Consider the following 22,760-nt stretch of genomic DNA (forward strand, 5'->3'; position numbering starts at 1 on the left):
AGTCCTGTACCACTTCGACCCAGCCCCACTGTCTGTGTTTTCCATCCCCTCGAGACATTAAGGTTGACATTACCATCTTCCTAAAGTCTGTGTTGCAGCTTGAAATCAGCTGAGCAATAGATTCTTATTCCTAGAAAAAGAGCAGATGTTTTGTTGTGGACAGTGTTGTGTTGGAATGAACGTCTGTTGTCCTTTATATACCTCCTATTTGGCATGTTCACCTTGTCCTCAGTTTAAGGTTTTCCTCTCCCATTAAGCAATATTCATGGCACTCCTTTCTATCCTCAAGGGAAAATGAAGAACACTAATAATTGCCTCTCGCCAAGGCTTGCCATGGTTACAGGAAGCTTAGCTTTGAGGAAAGCAGTTAGAAACTTATAACAAAATGTGGTATATTTTAAAGTATCATATTATTGACAGTGAAATTGTCCAAGGGAAAAGGTCAACCTGAAGCAGTTCAGTGCTTTAAATATTTATTTAAATACTTAAATATTAATTTAAGAAATTAATATTTACACTTTAAATCATAGACAATATTGCATTTCAGCTATTTTCTGAATCAAAATGATTTTTGAGGTGAAAGCAACCTTTTCTTTTAAAGAATTCTATTCTTTCATAGGGTAGTAATATATATATTATGTATATGCATATACTACATCTACTAAATCTGTATATGTATTTGCTTTTCAAGATATTGTTATCAATATGACAATACGCGTTGGCCAACTTGAGAGCTTTGGCCATGGTTCTGTTGGAATCATAGAACCATAGAATGTTTTGGGTTGGAAAGGACTTTAAGATCATCCAATTCCAACCCCCTGCCATGGGCAGGTTCATAAAGAGCATCTCAAATTGAGGAAGTTTTTTCCTCCTTAACTTTAGCTTTGCCTTAAGCAAATTCTTGGAATTAAAAAACCCCAAACCAGTATAAAACACTGTTCTGCCACCACAGCCTCCTGAGAGGGCCAAGGGAACATGCTAGCATGGTGTGACTGTGGAAGGTGTATTGGTGTGTTAACAAAAACCTAAGTGATGTGCTAAGGACACTTATCTGTCTCCCTAGTGCTGAATAAAGACATCACTGCCTGCAGGACCTCAACCATCACAGGAACACTGAAGCGTCCGTCACTGCCAGATGAAGAGAAGTTGAAACTCAATCACCAGAAGGGGTCATCAAACTTTAACAGTCTTCCAGCCAATGTCTCCAAGATGCATCTTCAAGGCTCCCCACACTACCTGGGGGCCATCAACCTGAATGAGTTCAGCAATCACTCTCTCACTCTGAAGAAGGACAAGAACCAGCCACCTAAATCCATCTACATCTGTGATGGGGACATCTTCAAGAAGTTGGACTCAGAACTCTCCCGGGCACAAGAGCAAACACTGGACACCAGCTATGTCATTCTGCCTACCAACACGTCTACCTTACGGGCCAAACCACCCAAAGATGAGAGCAAATATAGCATCAATATTGACCAGATGCCCCAGACACGGCTCATCCACCTCAGTATGGCTACCGACCCAGGCTTTGTTGTCAAGAGTCCTCCCCGGGAGCCTGTAACCATGACATGCAGTGAGGTTCAAGGTTCCTCCATGGTACAACAACAGCAGCAGCAGCTGGCTCCACAGAACATCTCCAATGAGTCACAGATTCCCAACAGCCTGTGTGATACAGGGGACTCAGGGAACTCAGGTGTGGTGTCCAAGAGTGAGACCGTCTCCACCCTCTCCATGAGCTCCTTGGAGGTGAGCAATGTGTATTATCGTGTTGTTCTCACCCAGAATAATGCCTTGCTCTCAGTGCTGGCCACATCTGGTGTTTCAGGAGAAGCACCTAAGGCCAAATGCAGCCCACCATGTAATGCCAGTATTGCATTGTCATGAGGGATCAGTGGCATGTGATACCATTTTGTAATGCTAAAAGTCTCTCATGATTTCCATAAACATATTCCGTTGCTGGATGAACTGTCTTTAGCCCTACAGGCAATGCAAAGTCCAATAAAAACATTAGTTTGTCAAAACCTGATCCATTTAATGCAAGGCCTATTGTTTACATGATCTTTTCTCCTATCCTCTATTGCTGTTTCTCATTTTGATGACTTCAGTCATGATACAGATGAGAAAATCCTACTGACTGCAGATATAAAATGTCCCAAAGGAATCCCCCAGAATGCTCTTAGCATCAGAGGTTTTTCATAAATGCAGCCCTCTCCTTCTAACCTGCAATAACTCATTACATGTATTAGCAGTTCTTCCTAGACCTTAGATCTTATGCTGAGATCTGCCCTAGTGCATCTCACCCTTTTTTTTTTGGCTGTTTTCAGTAAGTCTTGACCATTGTTGTCCAAACTTCAGTCTTAGCTGACTGGTGATCAAAAGCCCAGTAGATCAGTTGGCTGGTCTGTTGCTTCCTCTCTGCTTCCCATTTTGTGAATGACCTGCAAGCTCATAACTAAGACAGAGACCGAATTGGCCAAAATCCCATGTTCAGCCCCCATTTTTGGTAGAGACCCCTCTAAATGGATGGCATTTTCCATCAGAAAGAGCCAGAGAAACACATGAAAGGTGTAGGAAGAAGGAAAAGCGAAGGTGTTTCTATTTTATCTGCTGTGTGATAGAGTTTGTGCCCACTCACCAGCATCAACCCTGTACTAACCTTCACCCATCTCTTTTTCTTTCGACTACCCAGAGGCGGAAATCGCGGTACGCAGAGCTAGATTTTGAGGTGAGTACATCCCTTTCTGAATGTGCTTTTCAAGGGATAGGATGAGAGAAAGAAATGCTACTTGCTTTTCTTCCTGCACCTTCACAGGACTGCTGCCTTTGCCAAAGAGCTTCTTTAAGGGTTTAAAAACAGTGGGTTCAAAGAGGTTTGGTGGGTGCCTAGTAAGGTTTACCCTGTGTAGCTAAAGTAATGGGTAACTTATGTTGCTACATGATGAATTTATGGAGTAGTAGCTCCTGTGTAAACATCTGTAAATCAAGATCCTGCACTGGCTTGCCGAAGACCTGCAACTTCTCTCTCAAAATGCTCTTGGGGAGCTGGTGGAGGAGTAGGTGACTGTACCACATACCTGTTTGGGAAGCGCATGTACATTGGGTTGGTGGCTTAAAATGCCTCCTTTTCATGCACAAGATCTGTTGCTTAACAGAAAAGAAGCTGATGTGTCTCCACTGCCACAACCAATAGTCAGCCTTGGTGTTTCAAACCTATTAATGAACCTCACGGAATCAGCTTGGGTGGAAGAAGTCTATATTGTACATAGGGAGATGTCTGTGTTCACACCTGAGGCTCAGAGTGGAATGCTTTGGAAGCCGATCCTCTACAGAGGGTCTCTTGGGGCTACTGAGAGCTAGTGCAGCTATCTTGAGTTCAGTCATGGCTTCCTTGCAGCAAAGCTAACTTTTCCTTTCAAAGCTGCCAGCTTACTCCAAAACAGAGTCACATTACAGGCTCAGGAAGAGTTGCTTTAATGCTAGAATCACTTCAGAGCTCCAGGCTGGGAGCTTGGTCTGAAATTGAGTCAAGTCAGGTACATCTCAGCTGATACTTCAAACTGGTCCCAAAATATTTAAGCTATCTTAATATATAATATATTATATATATATATATAAAAAAATATATAATATATCCAATTATATAGCACTTAGCAGAGCACAGGGAAGCCATATTCAACATGCTCTTACATGCGAAGAGAAGTCCATATAAAACCTGGTTCTTCCTCTCCTTCTGGGCAAGAGGACATAGAAGTGAAATGCAGAAGAATCAAAATACAAAGAAAAGGGAATTGTGGAGTAGTCTTTGATGGAACTTCTTGTATCCAAACTCTGCATGTTTGGGTAAGCTCAAAGGAGACACACTGAGAACAGAACGGGCATGGGGTCGAGCGTCAGTTAAAGAAGGCCAGCAAAGTTTCCTAGGTCTAGTTAGTACAACACTGCGCAAACTCTGCAGCATCAATAGTTGGAAGTTGCAGGTTTAGGATAACCATAAGCTCAAAAAATAGTCTTTTCCACTTTCTCCCACATCTCATCCTGAAAACAAAGGCAGTGCTACACCGGTCCCTCAGTAAACTTTGAAGGCAGTTTAGGCACATCAGATTGTACCCGCAGGGAGACAGAGCTAGGTTTTAATAATATATGTAACTTTGGGGGAGAGACATGTTCTTTCTGTACAGCTGAATAAGGTTTGCTGACCTGTGGCCCTTGTGTTCGCTTCAGAAAATCATGCACACAAGAAAACGTCACCAAGACATGTTCCAAGACCTGAACAGAAAACTCCAGCATGCAGAGAAGGAGAAGGAGTCTCCAACAACGGACAGCAAGGTTAGTCAGACACTTCCAGAACCATCATGTTTTAGAGCCCTCTAGTGCCAGCAGAAGCATGGGAAGAGACAGGAAAGTTTGGAGCTCTCACTGAATACTTTGCCTTGATTTTCTACCCATGATTGTAGCAACAAGTACGTGCACACCACAAGGGATATGGAGGGTCACAGAGGTACCACTAGCTTATCTATCGAGTAGTCAGCAGCCCAAAAGGGGTATGTTTGCCTTCATGTATGTTCATGGTGATTAGAGTCTGTATTGTCTGCTTTTTCCCTGTGTTTGTATCTGTTCTTTGCATTCCCTTTCAGTGATCTATTCATCCATTCATAGCTAGGAACTGGAAACTAGAACCGCCTTGAGGAAATCTAGGTGGAAAGGAGAGAGGACAGAAGGAGGGGACATCAGGAATCATCTACCCCACCTACAGAGGCTAAGTTGGAGGCCAAGGCAGTGGTGATGGGCACAGCTATTTAGGAAAGCCATAGCAATGGGATTTAAGCTGTGGTGGGAGCACTTCTTGGAGACTGCATAATTACATGTAGCATAAGGTTATTTATGGAGCTGATCACCATATACATGGCTTTTCTCAACAGAAGTAAACTTCCAGGGCAAGAAGAGACTTTGAGGGAGGCAGACTGGGGGCAAGACCTTATAGCCTTTCAGAGGGGCAAAGATTTGGGACTAGAAACAGATATCAAGAGCCTGTGTAGTAGTTGATGTGGATTGCACAAGTAAGGAAGGGCGACTTGATTGCATCTCCCCTGTGTCTCAGCCCTTATGGTCTTGCCTTTGCTGTGCTGAGCTCCAGAAATGTGGTCCCAGCAAGTTCAGCTTGTGTGTGGCAAGGTGTTATTATGGGATGCCCGGTGTTACAGAATGAGAGGGACAGTGAACCTAGCAGGCAGATTCAGATCAAAAAAGCCCGTGCTGGCCCAGAATCCCAATACAGTTTCACTGAATGTCATCTCTCTGCCTTTTCTCTATTATTTAGGTATGACACAGCTGTAAAATCAAAAAATGCCTAAATACCATGTAAAAGGTAATCTGTGATATGTTGGCAGGAGGGTTTTACAGATTGAGATATTTTGAGCATTTCAGAGATGCATCTGTGTAGAATTAAAGTTGCCGGTGTCATCATCAAAGAGCTTTGAACTGCTGGCAAGAAGCTGTGAAGGTGGCCTTTGAGCATTGATTGAATCCTTTTCAAGTTCTGATTTTCCCTTGGATGTAACCCGAAAGGGGGAGGTTGTGAAGATCACCATTGGCAAGTCAGTAGCGGGTATTGGTTTAAAAACATCCAAAGTAGTGCAAAGAAAAATAAATAGCTTTCTTCACTCCTTTTTCTACCATCTACTGTTGAGGACCCCACTGGAAATGATGCCTCATCTTCAGGTTGCCCTAAGAAGGCAAATTGAGGATACGAGGGATTGAAGTAACAACAAAAGATTCTTTTTTTCTCTTTTATGTATGTTTAGGTTGTAAAACAATGGAGTATTTCTTCTGGTGGAAGTGATAAAACTAATGTTAGAGTAAGTCTGACTTTTGTTTTGCCTTGAAGAGTGTTGTAGACCTGTCCCAAACCCTTCCGTGATGTACGAATCCAAACACATTCCTTTAGCAACAGGAAACTCTTTGCCTTGTGAGCATGAACAAGGTCATGAGGATCCTGGAATTCCCTTGAACCCTTTCACACCTAGCATCACAGAGCAGAAGTTTACCGGGTCTAATCCGTCTGTCTGCACTGCTGTATCTTTGATTTCCCCTTTAAATAAGCAACCACAAAGTCAAACTCCCATGTCTCCCTCCAGCCCTAGCAGTTTCCCAGCCTCTCCTCGCATCCTGTCCCATTGTCCTTAGTCTTTTCCAGGATATGATTATTTTCCTAATCTTGCAATACCTCTTTTCTTCAACTCCAAGGTCAGGAAGGTGCTTCTGACACTTGAATTGAATGCACAGGACAAAACTCCTTTGGGAGCTCCTAGGAATGGTGCTGGTACTTTAGGGATTGGTTTGAGTTTTGAACTACGTGCTAGTTCTCTCTGTACCTCAGTGCAGTGGCCAAAACCTTATCACACTAGTCACATAATTCTTATCAGTTGAACTGCTACGTTGTCAGATTTGAAGGAAGCATCAACAGAAGAATAGGAGAATGAAGCAGATCTTTAGTCTCTTTTAGGAAGAAGGGTTGAAAATTCAGCCATCACTTGTGTTTACTGTTGAGACTTTCTCCACCTTTAGTGGTACAACATGATTTCTAAGCAGTCTTCAGACAAGACCCAAAGGTTTGTACCAGCACACATACTCCTCCTCTCTAACTATCCTGACACATTTAAACTTTGGATTACTGCACTGTACACTTGAAAGACAAAGAAGACTGCCCTTTACCCACTGCCCCAGAGTAGGTCCTGGCAGAGCTGGAAACATAATCAGGGACTCCTGCATGTTTGAGCTGATCAGCTTGCTTCCTTTACAAGGTCTGTTTCTGAAGGGCATTTCTGATGTGAGGATGACCCAGTCCCTACCAAAGGCAGCCTTGAACAACACTGCTTGGCTTGTTCTTATCCTGCAGACATGGAGACAGGTTTGGGGATGAATTCTGCTTTCCCTTCACCCAGCAGCTGAGGATTTCTTCCCTGAGACCTCTTTACTCTCTTGCACTGGAGGGCACAGGGTGGAAGTATACATGGCTGCTGGCCATCATACATCAATCTTCAAATCAGAACAGCTACTACAGAGATATGCACCCTAATTCACATCCTGCTGGGATTAAGGTGTCCGCACTGCCATCAGTTGGCCTGTCATCAGTTTACTAATGGGCAATGTTGCCAGGATGATATGTAAGAGGTAGGCAATTAGGAGAACCAGAATACTGTCTGGAATGCCAACAAAGTCTGAATCTTGTCCACATTCAATGCATTTCCAGGAATGACTCTGGCACCAGTGTTTGCTGCAGGTATTTTGCTACAAAGCAAAACACATGGCTAATACTGAACTACCTTGAGCTTCAGAGTACAATAATAAAAAAATTGCCCTTTCTTGGGCAACAAACTTGGATTTTTCCTTTTTTTCCCATGAAATCTATTCCATGTGACATGGACTTTCATAGAATCATAGAATGCGTTGGGTTGCAAGGGATCTTAAAGATCATCTAATTCCAACTCCCTGCCACAGGCAGGTTCACCTTCCACTAGAGCATGTTGTTCAAAGCCCCATCGAACCTGGCTTTAATTTCCTTAAAGACACAAACAAGAACCCCTTAATTTTGAATCAGAGCACGTCTGAGTTATGCAAACAGCTATCCCAGTGTATGCTAATACTGCCCATTAACCTGCTTGCTCAGCTCAGCTCCTCCTCTGCAAGAGATCATCTCTGAAGTCTGCTGGCAGATTTGCTTATGTGAAGGCTCTTTCTTATATATGTACCTCAAACATAAAACGCTTCTATTGGAGACACATTCAGATATCACTGATAAAACTCACATTGTGAGCAGGATACAGGTCTCAGTCTTTTGTGGCTTTATGAACTAATACAGGATGTAGACACTATTATCCTAATAACTTTTATGAGCATCCTAATAACTCCTTAGCTAACTTTTCAATGCTAAGGAATGAAGATACTAACAAACTCACACAGAATCATAGAATCAGCTAGGTTAGAAAAGACCTTTAAGATCATCAAGTCCAACCTTTACCCCAGAACTGCCAAGTCCACCACTAAACCATGTCACTAAGCAAGACCTGGTGACTGCAAGTTGAAAAGTCATTTTCTTAATGCACTAATAGCTCTCTGTATGATCTTACCATGGGCTATGGTAAATTGTGTCTCTTGCAGTCTTCAGATGAAGCAAGGAAGATGGAGATGACTCATGAAAAAAAAGCCCTTACTCTAAAGGAAGTTACAAAGTTTTGGGAAATTGGGACAGATTGTGTCTGTCCACCTAAAGAGTCTTTGAATCTAAACCAAGTATCTCAAGAACAGATGGGTTCCCTCCTCCCAAATGACTTGCAGTGGAGTTTGTACAGTTACCCTTCCATTTTATCCCAGACCAAACTGGAAGCTGGTGTAGACCCTGAGCAGAAAACCCAGTGAGTTGTGTGTGTTGAATATTTATCCCCTAGACAGCTTATTTGCAGCCAGGAAGCACGAAAGGAACCAAAGGCTTGGGGAAAGCCAAGGGCAATTTGCATCAGAAAACCCCAGGCATTCACACCACATCCTCAGTGATTCAAATCAAAACTTTTGTGGTGCCTGGGATCCACCAAACCTTCATTTCTGAGATTACATTAACTAGTGAGAGGTTTCCACCTGGGTTGTAGGTATCTCCTCAGAACACCTTTAAGGCACAGTTTGCTGCCCAAATGGATGTATAGTGACATGTTAGGTTGGTACTGACTCAGACGACAGGGTTCTGCCTTCCTAATCATTCCCATCACTTTGAGTTACTCTTTATCTACCCAATTGCTACCAAAAAGAAGTCCTATTGTTGGAAACCTCACTCTCCATTTAAAAGTCTGCCCTTTGCCTGGCAGACTGTAGGCTTCTAAATGTAGGGTTTTTCCCTGCTTCCTCCTAAACTCACACAGTTCCCAGGGTCTAAATTCTTGTAGCTGAGAGCTCCTCACATTAGAGCAGGGTAAGGGCTATTTCCAAGCTACTTTGTACCACATGGGTAGTATTTTCCTGTATTGTCAGGGTAAAACGTCTCCTCCCTGTGGGTTAATGGCTAAAGAAATTCCAGTGCTGGACATCAGGAGGCGTTCACATGCTCTGCAACTGCATGGGATGAACATGGAGGTTTTGCAGGCTTTAAAGGAAACAAAGGTTTTGCTTCTTCTTGGCTTTGAAAGCAATGGAAGTGACACTCCTGCCTTCCCCTCGCAGGAGTCCTTTGATCCAGCTCCATTAGAGAAGTTTGAATCACACATATGCCTCTCTCCTTGCCAGCATTTAGCTTTGCATTCATTTTAAACAGTAGCTCTTTACTTGTGCCCAGGTCAGCGAAAGCCGCGCTGAGCAGAGCTCTGCACATTCCTCACATTTGCTCATTCTTGCTTATTAGCTCTTTGCTATGTTCAGCTCTCTGCAACTGGAATGGCTTTTGCTTTGGCTGGAGCCGTGTTCTGGAGCTCACACACAGGATCTGAACACTGTAATTCAGCTCTCAGATCCACTCCCATAGAATCATAGAATCACAGAATGGTTTGGGTTGGAAAGGACCTTAGGATCATCCAGTTCCAAACCCTCTGCCATGGGCAAGGGCACCTCACACTAGACCATGTCACCCAAGGCTCTGTCCAACCTGGCCTTGAACACTGCCAGGGGTGGAACATTCACCACTTGCCGGGGAACCCTGTGTCAGTGCCTCACCACCCTCACAGTAAAGAACTTCTTCCTTATATCCAACCTGAACTTCCCCTGTTTCAGTTTGAACCCATCACCCCTTGTACTATCACCACAGTTTCTGGTGAAGAGTTCCTCTCTAACATCCTTGTAACCCAGTTCAGACACTAGAAGCTGCTCTGAGGTCTCCACGCAGCTTCTCTTCTCCAGGCTGAACAGCCCCAACTTTCTCAGCCTGTCTCCATACAGGAGCTGCTCCAGCCCCTGATCATCCTCGTGGCCTCCTCTGGACTTGCTCCAACAGTTCCATGTCCTTCTTATGTTGAGGACACCAGAACTGCACACAGTGCTGCAAGTGGGGTCTCACCAGAGCAGAACAGAGGGGCTGGATCACCTCCTCCATCTCTGTTGCTCCTGAAAAAGCCCATGCTCCAAAATCCAGTGGAAAAAGATACATGTTTTTCTGCCTTTCTATGATTTCTTCATATTTGTATCTTAGACAGTGTTTCTATTTTGAATGTTTATTTTTCTCATCTTAAGTTGATTTTTGTCTTCAGACACCTGCAGGATATATGAATTCCACCAGCACTTGCTTTGACATCTAAGACTAGGAAGAAAAAAGGACTTATTGATCAATATTCAAACTCATTTCTAGCTGTGATTCTGTTTTCTGCATGACAGAATTAATTCCCTTGCTTGCTGTCTACCTGTCCTTTCATCAGATCACTACGGAGCTCCTGCTCCTAAGTAGGAAATTTGGCTCCTGTTCATGGGAATCACTTTGCGTAGACTGAGGCTGGGGGTGGTGGAGCCCATATAGTGATGGTTGTGTCAAACTCAGGTTCGTTCCTCTTTGAGTCTGTGCTTCTGCTTCTGGCTGAGTGTCCTACAAAGGAAGCTCCTCTTACAGGTAGGGTATCTCCTTTGTGCCACTTGTTTAATCTTCTTTGCACTTCTTAAAGGTTTTAGTAACTGTCAGCTTTTAAAAGACCCATTAGAGTAATGTTTATGGGGAGGAATGCTACATAAAGTATAATAATAATTACTGCAATAAAGTCTGTTATGAAAATGACATCAAAGTTTAATTCATTCAGCCATAAACTGTCTGTCAGCTACCCTGTGTCCAAATACACCATCAATCATGAGTTCACCTTCTCCTGTAGATCATCTGATACCTTGCGTCCCAGATATCAGGCATCAGTTACTCTATATTGTCAATGCAATTTGCTGCTAAAGGTCTATGAAGGACTAACTTGATTCAAGGCCTGTTTGCCTTCAGCTGTGCATAGAGGCCATGCACCAGACTTTAAACAGCAACCCCTACAGGTTAGACCATCTGATCTTCAAACAATACAGAAGGAGAAAACATAACTTTATAATCCAGTAAATGTTAGGTATTTCAAGTTTCCTAACTCATTTCCATCAGTGCAAGATAAAACCTTTTGTTTCCAACATAAATGGGATTCTGGACAAAGTTATCCACTTCCTTTCATTTTGCCTTTCTCCTAAATGAAAAACCAAAATGTTATCCTTGTCGTTCAGTAGCATAAAATGAAGGAACTGCATCTACTTGTTTCAAACGAGGAAAGGAAAATGTGTCATTCCATAAAAACCCAGGACATCTTTCGCATTTTCTAATCACTTTTCATCGACATTGATCCAAAGATGAATTAGACAGCATGAGCCACATTTATCTTTCAGATTCACTGCTATACGCTCTGAATAACTTCATTTTGGTCCTAGAGTCATCGATGTCATGGGGAGAGACCATTTAGGTCATGAAATATCCTTCAAGTTGACACTGGAGGCAATGAAAACAGCATGGGAGTAGCTGGTTCTAGGGGAGTTATCCCAGAGTGCTCTGTAAAAAGCACTGAATTCCTCTTCAGGTTATTCAGGGTAACTATAAAAGTTGGGTATTAAAAACAAGCACAAAAGTGAACAAGCAAACAAAACCCCACAAAACAAACACAAGGAGATGCAGCTTGCACATTTCGTCCTTTCTGACTGAAGTGTGAAACGAAAGCTGTGTCTTAGAATAGGCAGTCTTCCATGCCCTGCTAATGAAATACACTGATGCTGATCCTAAGCAAGAGTTGCACTAGGATCCAGATACTGTGGATGAAGCCAGCACAGAGCCAATGCATAAAGGTAGGGAGGTGTCATCACCACCATTACCTTTCCATAACCAGAGTCCAGCGCAGATGACTTGTTGCAGTCTACCAGGGCTAGCTTTAGAAAGAGAGAGCTGTGTGGATTACCCCAACACTCTTTGCCTCTCTCTTTGTTATTAGGGATTTCAGGGGGTGTTGTTGGCACCACATCTGAAATGCCTTTTATCCCTAATCCTTCTCCCTTAAAGATGTGCAGCCGAAACAAAAGCCACAGCTGAATGAAGGAGACTCCAAACGCCATCAGGGTGATGAAGACCTCCAGTTTAGTGTGCAGCATGTTTTACACCAGCCTTGGGTTTCCTTTCCCAGCCCTCTGACAGAGCTCAGCCATCCTGGCACCAAGCAGGCACATTTACACCCTCTCTAACAGCCAGAAGCTCATGGGCTGTGTCAGGCAAGAGTAATGGCTCTGTCTCTGTGAGTTACTGGCAGAGCAGCCTCTGCTGCTTTCAGCTCCTGTCTCAGGCCATTCCTGGCTGTCTCTGAGGCTCCAGGCCCTGGGCCAGCACTGGAGCCTTTTACAGCCGGATTACACATCCCTCTCTCCAGGTTTTCTCTTCTTTTTCAATGCATAGCTCGGTTTTCCCTCCTGTCTGCAAGGATTGCTCAGACCCCACAGTGGGGCTGGAGGAAAATGCCAGGCTGGAAGCATGTGCCCAGTGGCTGTTTCTATATGCTGTTCGAATGGCCAAGACCCAATAAAAACCTTTTCCATATGGGGGGAAAGAAAAAGGGAGCTGTTCCCAGAGGCCTGCTACCAATTCCCAGGGTACCTGTTGCCAAGAGGAGATCTGCTTTTCTCTCCCAGCATCCTTGCCAGAGCTCAGCCTGGCTGATTGCATTTAACCTGCTCAGAGCACTGAATCCTTCTGCACCCATGCTCTGATCATGGCCTTACATGCAGCTCTGTGAGCTCTGTGGTGGACAGCCAGTGCATCCCACCCTTGAGTAGCATCTCCACTCACATCATCACTAGAGAAATCTGATTCCTTTCTGAGAGTCTGAAACTAAAAACAAGCCTTCCCTCTCCATTTGCTGATCTCTTGAGGCTCGTTTTCATTTTCTAACTGTAAATAGACATCTTTGGAATCATTAAACCCACCACAGTTATAGCTAGGTAACGCATCACAGTGATAATCTAGATAGAAACAACCATATGGGGTTAGACCCAAGGCCGGTCTGGCCCTGACTTCTCTCCTTTTGAGCTTGGAAAAATGGAAGAACAGGATGAGCATGTGGTAGTGTATCTTCAAAAATTCCTTGTGATGAAGAATGGTATCACTTTACTTCATGGTACTGACTGGATGCTACTTTTGTGAATGTTTCATGTACTTTTATAGCTTTGGAAACTTTCAGCATCAATAGAGAGCTGCAGAAAGGTGGTCTGCAGTTTGGCTGGGTGCTGTATGCTGATTGTGCAGGACTGGTTCCTTAGGTTCACTCTGGGCCAGGCAATGTTTGATGCCTCATTGTGCTCTGTAGTTCTTGTATTGGAAGAGATGGTCCCTACCATCAGTAGCCCATTCCTACTATCAGCAAGCCCCTAAGAGTTTCATAGAACACTTTCGCATCCATCTCTAATCTCTTTTCAAGATTGAAAGGACATAGTCTGTGTAATCTTTCCTTCTACGGAACATGCCCATAACTTTTTCATGGCTGTAAACCATGCTACCCGCATCGCTTCCCCTATATCCTTCTATCAAGAACACCACAAAGCGCACGTAATATTTCAGATGCAGATGCAGAGTGGAGTTAGACATTGGCATAGTGATGTTTTCTGTTTCATTCTCTATGATTCCTTTCTTTATTTATCCACTCTTCACAACATCTAATATCTCAGATTTATCACCACTGAATAATTATTGTAACCTCTAAGTCTTGTTCCCAAGTGACAGGCCTGACCACTGGCCATTGCTGTAGATGTGAGCTAATTCTTTGTGCATTTCTCCCCTCACTCCCACTTTCTGTTCCCTACATGGATTTTCAGCTGCTTTCCCTCAATAGCACAAAAGGAGCCCATGACAAGAATAGCTCTGAGGTCTGCTGAGCACGTTCAGTGTACATGATAAGATCTGGGTGCATCCTCGGAGCATGAAGGAGAGGCTGAAGGTCAGGAGTGTGGTAGACAAAGGGACCGTTAAAATAGAGATTGGTTGGGAATAAAGGAACATGATGCTGAGAGTGGCCATAAAGAATTCTAGAACAGTTTGGGTTAGAAGGGACCTGAAGCTCATCCAGCTCCATCCCCTGCCACGGGCAGGGACACCTTCCACTGGAGCAGGGTGCTCCAAGCCCCTGTGTCCAACCTGGCCTTGAACACTGCCAGGGATGGGGCAGCCACAGCTTCTCTGGGCACCCTGTGCCAGCGCCTCAGCACCTTCACAGGGAAGAGCTTCTGCCTAAGAGCTCATCTCAGTCTCCCCTCTGGCAGGTTAAAGCCATTCCCCTTGGCCTGTCCCTACAGGCCCTTGTCCAAAGCCCCTCTCCAGGTTTCCTGCAGCCCCTTTAGGCACTGGAGCTGCTCTCAGGTCTCCCCTTAAGGAGCCTTCTCTTCTCCAGGCTGCCCCAGCCCAGCTCTCTCAGCCTGTCTTATAGGAGAGCTGCTCCACCCCCTCTGAGCATCTTTGTGACCTTGTCTGGGAGGAGGATAGTGCCATCAAAGAAGGGCTTTCCTTGGAGGGGAAAGATGGAATTATTAATGAACTTCATGCATATGATCATTTGTGATGGTTTCTTTTAAGTAATACAGCTATGGACACTGATAACTCCAAAAACTTGTGGCATAACAGCAAGTGTGGAAGAAAAAAAAATGTTTTTCCATTGAAAAGAACTTTTCAGACCAAGGTTTTTTTTCTTCATCTGTTAAGAAACTCTTAATTTCATTCCATGTTTTGTCCTCGTTGTGCTTTTGTCTTTTTGTGCAAGTTCTTGCTGCATCTTATCACGGCAGAATAATGGCAACTGATTTACTTAAAAAACAGTTCTGTTTTCTTTCAAATAACTTTTAAAAAGTTCTTTTTTCCTTTTAAATCAAAATAAAGATAATTTAACAATGATTTCATTTCACACTGAGAAGACCAGGTTTGTCTGGTTTGTACATTTGGTCCTTTCCAGCACAAACCATACTGTGATTCTATGATCCTATGATACATTTGCTACTCTCTAGACACCAAATAATCTCATCCAGAGCCTTCTCCCTGTGAGCAACTGCAGGGATACAGGAGAAACTTCAAACGTACTTTTATATTAAAGGTGGAAGTTTGGAAAAGTAAGGTTTGTGGCTTGGATGATGTGATGGACACTGTCCCTGCAGGGCATTTATGGGATCCCCTCTCAGTCTGCTCTTCTGTAGACTTAACAAGCCCAGCTCCCACAGTCTTCCCACATGAGATATCTCCATACCCTTAACCATCTTTGCTGGACCCTTTCCAGCACTTCCTTGTCTTTCTTGTACTGAGAATAATGCTACAGCACCTTTTTCTATCAATCAGTGTTACAGTATGGAGGTGGGATAGACTTACAGAAGTCTCTTAGGAGACCAAAATCAGAACTCAAGGCATGTGGATTAGCAGGTAGCAGATGGGCATTTAGGTTTCCTATGGGGCAACAGCAATCTCTGCAGTGTCCTGGAGTACAGTCATACCAATGCAGCCTACGTGTGGCTTCATCTCCCCTCAATAAATACATTTTGGTGACAGCATCAAGCTTTGAGACGTCCTGGACTGCATGTCACTTGCATGTCTGTCTCTTCACTATCTTCACACACTTCTTATCTCCTTGTTGTCATCTCTATGCAGTTGCCTTTCCTCCCTTCCTTTCCGCTAGCCACTACTTTTGGCAGATAGCTCAAAAGGGCTCTGTGTTCTTCTCATGTGTGAGGAAGTCTTTTCTTGTCCAGTGCTGGAGTGTTTTGTGAGGATAATTAACCGTGAACAGCATCACTTTTGGAGCGGGGAGAAGCTTAGTGGAACAACTGATTTAAGGTCTTTGCATGAACTCCCACTTATGTATACACTGAAGAGATCACCCGTATTACAGAACCTCAGCTCTCCCCAGAGTCGGAGTCTTGTCTTGGTGTGTATTGGCTGAAACAGTGTCACTACGGATCGCTATCCATGGTGGGATGCTGGTGGGAGACAGGGCTAATGGTGATTGATAAAGCCTTGAAGGTTTGGTGTGGAGTTGATGGAAATGCTTTCAGTTCCAGAGCTGACAATCCAGCCCGTCAAACAGCATGGGTTCACTGGCAAAATAGTTAGCATGTTTTGCTGCAATTAAACAGCCTATAAATAGCTCTGCCACATAAGAAATGTATTTGCATTCGACGCAGTCAATGTATGTTCAGAAAGATCTCATTATAATCTGGATTTCTATGTAGAGATTTTGGGTAGAAGTAGAAAAGGATCTTGAATTCTCAAAACCATCTTCAGTTCCTCAGTGGAAATCCAAGTCGCAAAACCCTCAGGTGAAATCTAAAATGCAGAGGCATTAGGTGATAGATAGAGACAGCAGTGAGGAAGGAAAAGTCTGTATTTTCTTCTTGAAAATAGGCAGTTTACACACCAAGTACAACTGAAACACTGCTTTTGGATCAGAAGTTTCACAGAAAAGAATGCTTATAATATAAGAAAGAAGTGAAAAATGATATTTGTTACATGGGTACTAACCCCTCTTTCTTTCTCTTTCTCCTTTCTGTCACTTCCCTCCTCTTGCAGCAAGAAAAACAGCAGACACCAAACAAGAGACCCTGGGAAGGAATCAGGAAAGTCCAGTCCCCACCATCATGGGTTAAAAAGGACATCGAACCTGTGGCACAGTCTCCCCTAGAACTCAAAACTGTAGAGTGGGAGAAAACAGGGGCCACCATTCCCCTGGTGGGACAAGACATTATTGACCTTCAGACAGAGGTCTGAGCGGAAAGGGAAGAAAGGGACTCTCTTATTTTCTGGAAAACAAACGAAACAAACAAAACACAACCACGTTTTAAAGAAATGATTAAATTAAATCGGAACCGAGCGAGAAAAATGTTTGGTTTCTTTTGAAACCTTTGGTAAGGTTGGAGTAACTTTTGTATCGTTCTCAGCAGAGAGGGGGAATATTACTTTATAGAGTATAGTAGCTGTAGGTTCAGGACAACACGAGCTTTCCCAGGTAGGACTGGAAAAGAAGTGAGCCTGGAAGAGAGCGAGGAGGAAGCAGAGGGTGGGAAGGGGCTGCAGGGGATGAGCCCTCATCAGAGATGCTTTCGGGCTGCTGCTGCACACCGAGAGCCTTCCTGCTCTGCCACAGGGAGGTGTGGAAGGATGCCCAGCGAAGAGCCAAGAAGATTGGGGTTGTTTGGAGACCATAAAGAGGGGACACCCACGGGAGACTCGCTGCGATGTGATCTGACTGTAGATCCCCTGGGGAGACCCAGTCTTGAGGGTCTGTGGCATCCCTCGATGATCCTCGCCCCCCACCTCTCCCTCACCAGCTCACTCGAGAAGGAAAGAGATGGGATGCGCCAAGCGGTGGCCAAGAAGACGTTCCCACTCCGATGTGCCGCACCGTGACCTGGCGTCGTGGCACTCCCACAGCGGGTCCTGGACGGCGAAGTGGTGGCATCATCCATGGCTTAGGTGGAGAGATAAGGTGAAGCTTCCTCCTCTCATCCCTCCACAGCAGAGTTTCTGTGTGCCCCAAGGAGTGGGACAGGCACAGGAGGAAAGGACCACCTCCCAAACCTGCTCGCCCCGTCTCCAAGGACAGGGTGGAAGGTGTTAGAAAACCAGACCAACAAGAAGAATGTAGGTCGTTTCATTGACTGTTAAATAGATAAATTCAGCACGGGCCTTGCGAAGGTCCTCTTGGCCTCATCCTTTTTATTTTGTTTTTCCTGTTATTTTTCCTTGCTTTCGGACTCAGATTGATTCCAAGCTGCCCCTCCCTGGAAGGCAGAGAGAGAAAGAGGGAAAGACAGACCTGCCGATGTACCTGGAGACATTTGGTATACAGAGATGTTGCCTTAGGACATTGAGACAAACTGACAACACGAATAACGTCCACTTGGAAACAAACGAACAGACAAACAAAATAATCTATTTTTTTCCTTCTTCTTTTCTTTTCTTCAATAAAAAGAGAACTTGAAACCCGAGACCTTTCTTTTCTTTGGCTCTTGTCATTTCGAATGCCTTTTATGTGCCGTAGGACTGCGCAGGCATGGGGTGAGCATGCCACCTGCTGAAGGTGGAAGGCAAAGTTGCTCCACGGAAAGCTTGGGATGGTGGGAACACACAGCCTTTTCGCTGCTGGCTTTGTTTCATTCAGTTCAGGCTTTGGTTATTAACCCCTGACTGGCTCTTCTCCTCCCTCCCCACTGCCCAGAGCCAGCAAGCAGGTTTGTGGTCCTACCAGAAGGAAGAGGTGGAGCTGATCAGGAAAGCAGGACATTCCTCATCATAAAAATACTGTCTTTTTATTTCACCATGAAAAGAAATAATAATGATTTCAATTTCTTTTTGGTCATTAAACATTTCTCAAGGCTATTTACATAAAACAACGTATCTACATTTCACCCCTCCAAAAAAAATGTTGTGCAATACTTATATCATTTAATAAATATACCAGTAACATTACAAGCAGACTTCATTTTTCTCATCATTCCCAGCACTGTCTGTCTGATGTTTGGAACAACTCTCCCAGCTTTGGATATGTGTGGTGGCAAAGCTCTGGTTGTAAGCAGCCAGACTGTGCCAGACAGCAAAGCTTGATCAGGGTCTGAGTTCTTACTGTGCGTTTGGGTCTCTTTTTGATAGAAATTAATACAAAACCAAAATATTTTTAGGGAAAAACTAGCAATGGATTCAAAATGCAAAACAATCACTGCCCCCAGTTGTGCTTCCCCCACTAAAAGGTGTTGCTTGGCTTGACAACATCTCTGTTTAAGCTCTCCTTTGGGCCACCTGGGTGATCTTTAATGGCGTTTACCTTGCCATTAACTGTAGAATATGAAGGATGGAAAGGAAAAACAATCCAAATAGTTTGGAATAGGGAAAGTGATTACTTATAAAAAACTGTGATATTATTGTTCAATTTTAGATTATTCTATGAAACAGGAAAGCACAAAGGCCTCCCTCAGATGCCGGGTTGTATGATATTGTAATTATTATAATTACACATTATGAATTTTAGCATACAGATATCTTTCTACTGTGTTTTAATTCTTTTCTCTATTTTTTCCCCCTCTCCTTTCCCCTTACCCAACCAAGCCTCTTCTCTCCAGCCTTCCCCATTCACCCATTCACTCCATCCGATTCGCAGGACATTAACGCTGATATGTAATTACAGAGATCAATGTTTGTTTAATAACTGTTGCTCTTCGACTTTCTCTGCTCAGCTCCTCCGGTTAATTCTGTTCTCCCATGCCCTGCCCCATGCCATGCCTTCCCCTTCCTCCTCTCCGTGTTCGTCAGTTATTTTTTCTGTACAGTTTTCAGAGCACAAAATGAATGTGTCTTATTTCTAATAAAAGAGGTGCAAACTCCGGCCATGTCTGCTTTTTACAAGCGCCCCTGCCCGCGCCCCATGTGTGCTTTGCATCGCGCCCGGGTGCTGAGAAACACCTCTCCTGGACCCACAAGTTGATGCCCTGGCTCTCTACTCTGGCATATCCATAGCCCAGGGCCAAACTTGTCCCATGAGTGCATCTTTTCCTTTTAGCTTCTTGACACCCCCAAAAATACTTCCCTTTATAATGCACATTTCCAGGGCATGAGGAATTCCCTTCTTTATGCAGCACAGCCTACTTTTCTGCCGTTATCTCTAACCCAAACCTTGATGCATCCTTCCTAATATGATACGATGTGAGGGGCAGATCTGGCAGTATTAGTGGCTGAAGGCAGTGATGCTGGGTTACAGTTTCCAATGGAGCCAGGATAACGCTGATGCCACCCTGCCTGCACACCTGCAAACACAATGTTAACCTCAGCTGGATTTCCCTGCCACCTCCTGTATTACCAGGCAGGCTGCAAGCAGGAGCATGGCTCAGTGGATGAGGGGGTGAAGGATATCACTCATGAAAGATGACAAGAAATGAACTGAGGTGGAGATTATTCATTTCCTTGGTGTTTACCCTCGAATAGATGAAATCCTCCAGCAAGAAAATGTGTCCTTATCTCCCTGTCTCTGCTTCATCACTTCACTGACAGCTTTTAGGTTCATAGGCAGGATGCAGGAGGCTTAGGGGTCTGGCAAATCAGATCGAAGGCTGCTGCTCTCTAGAGCCCAGTAGGTCTCCAAATTGTAATGACTTCTCTTTGCCTGACTGAAATGAATTGGATATCCTGAAACAGCTGAAATGATTCCAGAGGTGTGGGGCTGCCTGGAGGCTCCTAACCCAGAGCCCCCATCTCTGAGCCATGATCCAACACTTCTTCAATCAGCAGCACCTAATGGTGAGTCCCAGAGCTTCTCTATTCTTCCTACAGGGGTGTTTCTACATCTCCCATACCATGATCCTATAGCATTAATAGGCGGAAGGGAAATACTAGCCACCAGGCTCCAGATGAGGTGATGGGCTGGGACGGCAGGAGACCCCAAACATTGGGTCACAGCCCTAGAGGTGGGTCAGGAAGTAGGTCCTGCTGCTTCTCATCAAAGGGAGCGGGAAGGAGGGAGCACTTGTCTCTGCTGTATTCATGGGACTGTAAATAACAGCTCTGTCAAGAGGTGGTGGGTGCAGGAGTTCAGTGTATGCACAGGTAGTTTTGGTTTGCACTGTGATCATAACGTGGTGTGGCTGCAAGGGGCTGGACAGTGGATTTCTCAGCTTGGAAAGGACCTCCTGAGGTCCCCCTGAATTGTCCTATGACCCTGTAATATCCATGAAGCAAACAGAGAACACTTGTACATACACTGTGAACTTGCATGGAGGAAGCGCAGCCACTTTATAGCAGTGGATAATATGGCACATTGCACACGTAAGATGCCATACTTTTTGTCTGCTATGCTGGAAAACTGGGAAGAATCTGAAAATGGAAGAAAATTCAAAGCATTTCCCCTGGGCTGCTGTGTTGGATGCACTCGACCCTTTAACCAAACAAAGAGTAGTACAGGCTCCAAAGGAGCTAAAGATGTGAGCTATAGCAGAACTCCCCTAGGAAACCCACAAAGAAGCAGAGTGACCCAGTGAGCATCAATGTTTATGAGCTTGGAACACCAATCATGCAATTAACACATGAATAGTGGGTGGGTTTTCCAAGACTCATTTATCAAAGAAGAAAGTTGTGGGTACAAAGAGTCTCATGCCTACCTTTCCTACCATATACAATTTGACTATGAGCCAGTGACTTCATCCCATAAATATGACAGCTTAAGTGAGCTTTCATTAAGCTCTCCCTGCTAGGCAGCACGGATACATGGAATTGATTTCCCCTTGTTCTGGGATGCCTCTCAAAGTTGCCAGAGAGGCCTTTTACTTACAACAGATCTTTGGATGAGCCTAATTTGAGTTCTTCCTGAATTGCAACTGAACCGAATGCCAGGTAACTCTCCTCTTGAGCAGAGACACTTCTCTAGGCTTGAAATTCCTAACCTGAGACTTAGAGATCCTTTCTTCCCCGAGATGGAGATACCCCTTATTCTCAACAGATCTTTGGTAAGTGACTGACAACATGTTGAATTAATATTAATGAAACATTATTAATCCATGGAGCTACCCAATATTAACATCATAAACTTTGTATAGATAATTCCATTAGACTTAAACTGTTGTCCAAGTCTGAGACTGAGATTGGACCTCCCTGTGCCTAGTGTTCCATTCTGAACCTTGTGACTCAATGGGACGGTTTCCCTTACCCTTTTGCATCTCTGGTGTCTGTGTAAATTATTCTATCTTGATTCTAACTTGATTTTCCTTTGTATGTTTCTTACATGTGGTAACTAATAGAATGAACCTTGCCATCAAACTTTGTTGCACTTCTATAACATCATATTAAAACCCTGTTTGCTAATACCTTTGGTCCTTTCAGCAATCTAAATCACCATTCATAGCAACTGTGCTTATAGGAAAAGGTCTATATGGAGAATGACATTGTTCTTGGAAGTTTTGGGATCAAGGCAGGAAGTTACTTTCTGTAGTCTATTTTGTGGCTGAAGGGGTTGCTTGGGCTCACTACGTTACTATCTGAGGTGGCCAAGATGAGGTAGGATGAACCCAGATCTGATGTGAATATTTGTTCCTGAGCCTCTGTTGTGACAAGATCAGAAAAGAAAAGGAAAGAAAGGAAAGGAAAGGAAAGGAAAGAAAAGAAAAGAAAAGAAAAGAAAAGAAAAGAAAAGAAAAGAAAAGAAAAGAAAAGAAAAGAAAATATTATTGTTGTGATTTTTTCTTCTTATTTTCCCCAACCTGCTCCTCCCAGGAAGAGGTGAGTTCTTCCCCAGGGAAGTGTTTGTCTATCAGCTTGCAAGCAAATAGAAAACACCTTCAAAGCAGCTTTCATCAGCCTTCTGAGTCCTCAGGGGATCCATGTGGATGACCTCCCCAGGTGTTTACTTACTCAGACCAATGTTCATTCAGGATATTCCAAAACAACTTTTATGTATCTGAGCCTATAAGCTCCCTCATGCTGGCAAGCCCCTTTGGTAGGCCAATTATCTATGAAGCCTTACAGATGACAGTTTGGAAGACAAGCACAGTTCCAAAGCTAGGCCCACACAGGACTTTATGTTGAATGGAAAAAATCATTCCTTCCTGGCCTTAAAAACCTGATAATCCTGTTAGGATATGATGCTGAATAGTGCCAACTGAGAGACTCACTGCTGATTGTATGTGCATTATGTTTGAGTAATGAACATCACTCATTACACTGGTTCATTAGCAAGTGGAGTAGCTGTTATGGCAGTAACCCAAAAAGGAGGCCCAGGGGAGTGAGGTACTCAGAT

The 22,760-nt window shown here is 44.0% G+C and overlaps 1 protein-coding gene across 1 annotated transcript in view; it reads left to right on the forward strand.

Moving 5' to 3' along the window:
• The window catches only part of ADGRB1 (adhesion G protein-coupled receptor B1), a gene marked incomplete at both ends in the record, with an annotated part of 205,421 nt that extends 188,668 nt beyond the window's left edge, over positions 1-16,753 (forward strand). Inside the window, 5 exons of the mRNA XM_080610861.1 lie at positions 1,064-1,746; positions 2,690-2,725; positions 4,222-4,326; positions 5,802-5,855; positions 16,556-16,753. Coding sequence (XP_080466987.1) covers positions 1,064-1,746; positions 2,690-2,725; positions 4,222-4,326; positions 5,802-5,855; positions 16,556-16,753 — 1,076 coding nt within the window. The remainder of the gene's footprint in view (positions 1-1,063; positions 1,747-2,689; positions 2,726-4,221; positions 4,327-5,801; positions 5,856-16,555) is intronic.
• Positions 16,754-22,760: the final 6,007 nt, after the last annotated feature.

This window comes from Psittacula echo, assembly GCF_963264785.1.
Source record: "Psittacula echo genome assembly, chromosome: 2".
Lineage (NCBI taxonomy): Eukaryota > Metazoa > Chordata > Aves > Psittaciformes > Psittacidae > Psittacula > Psittacula echo.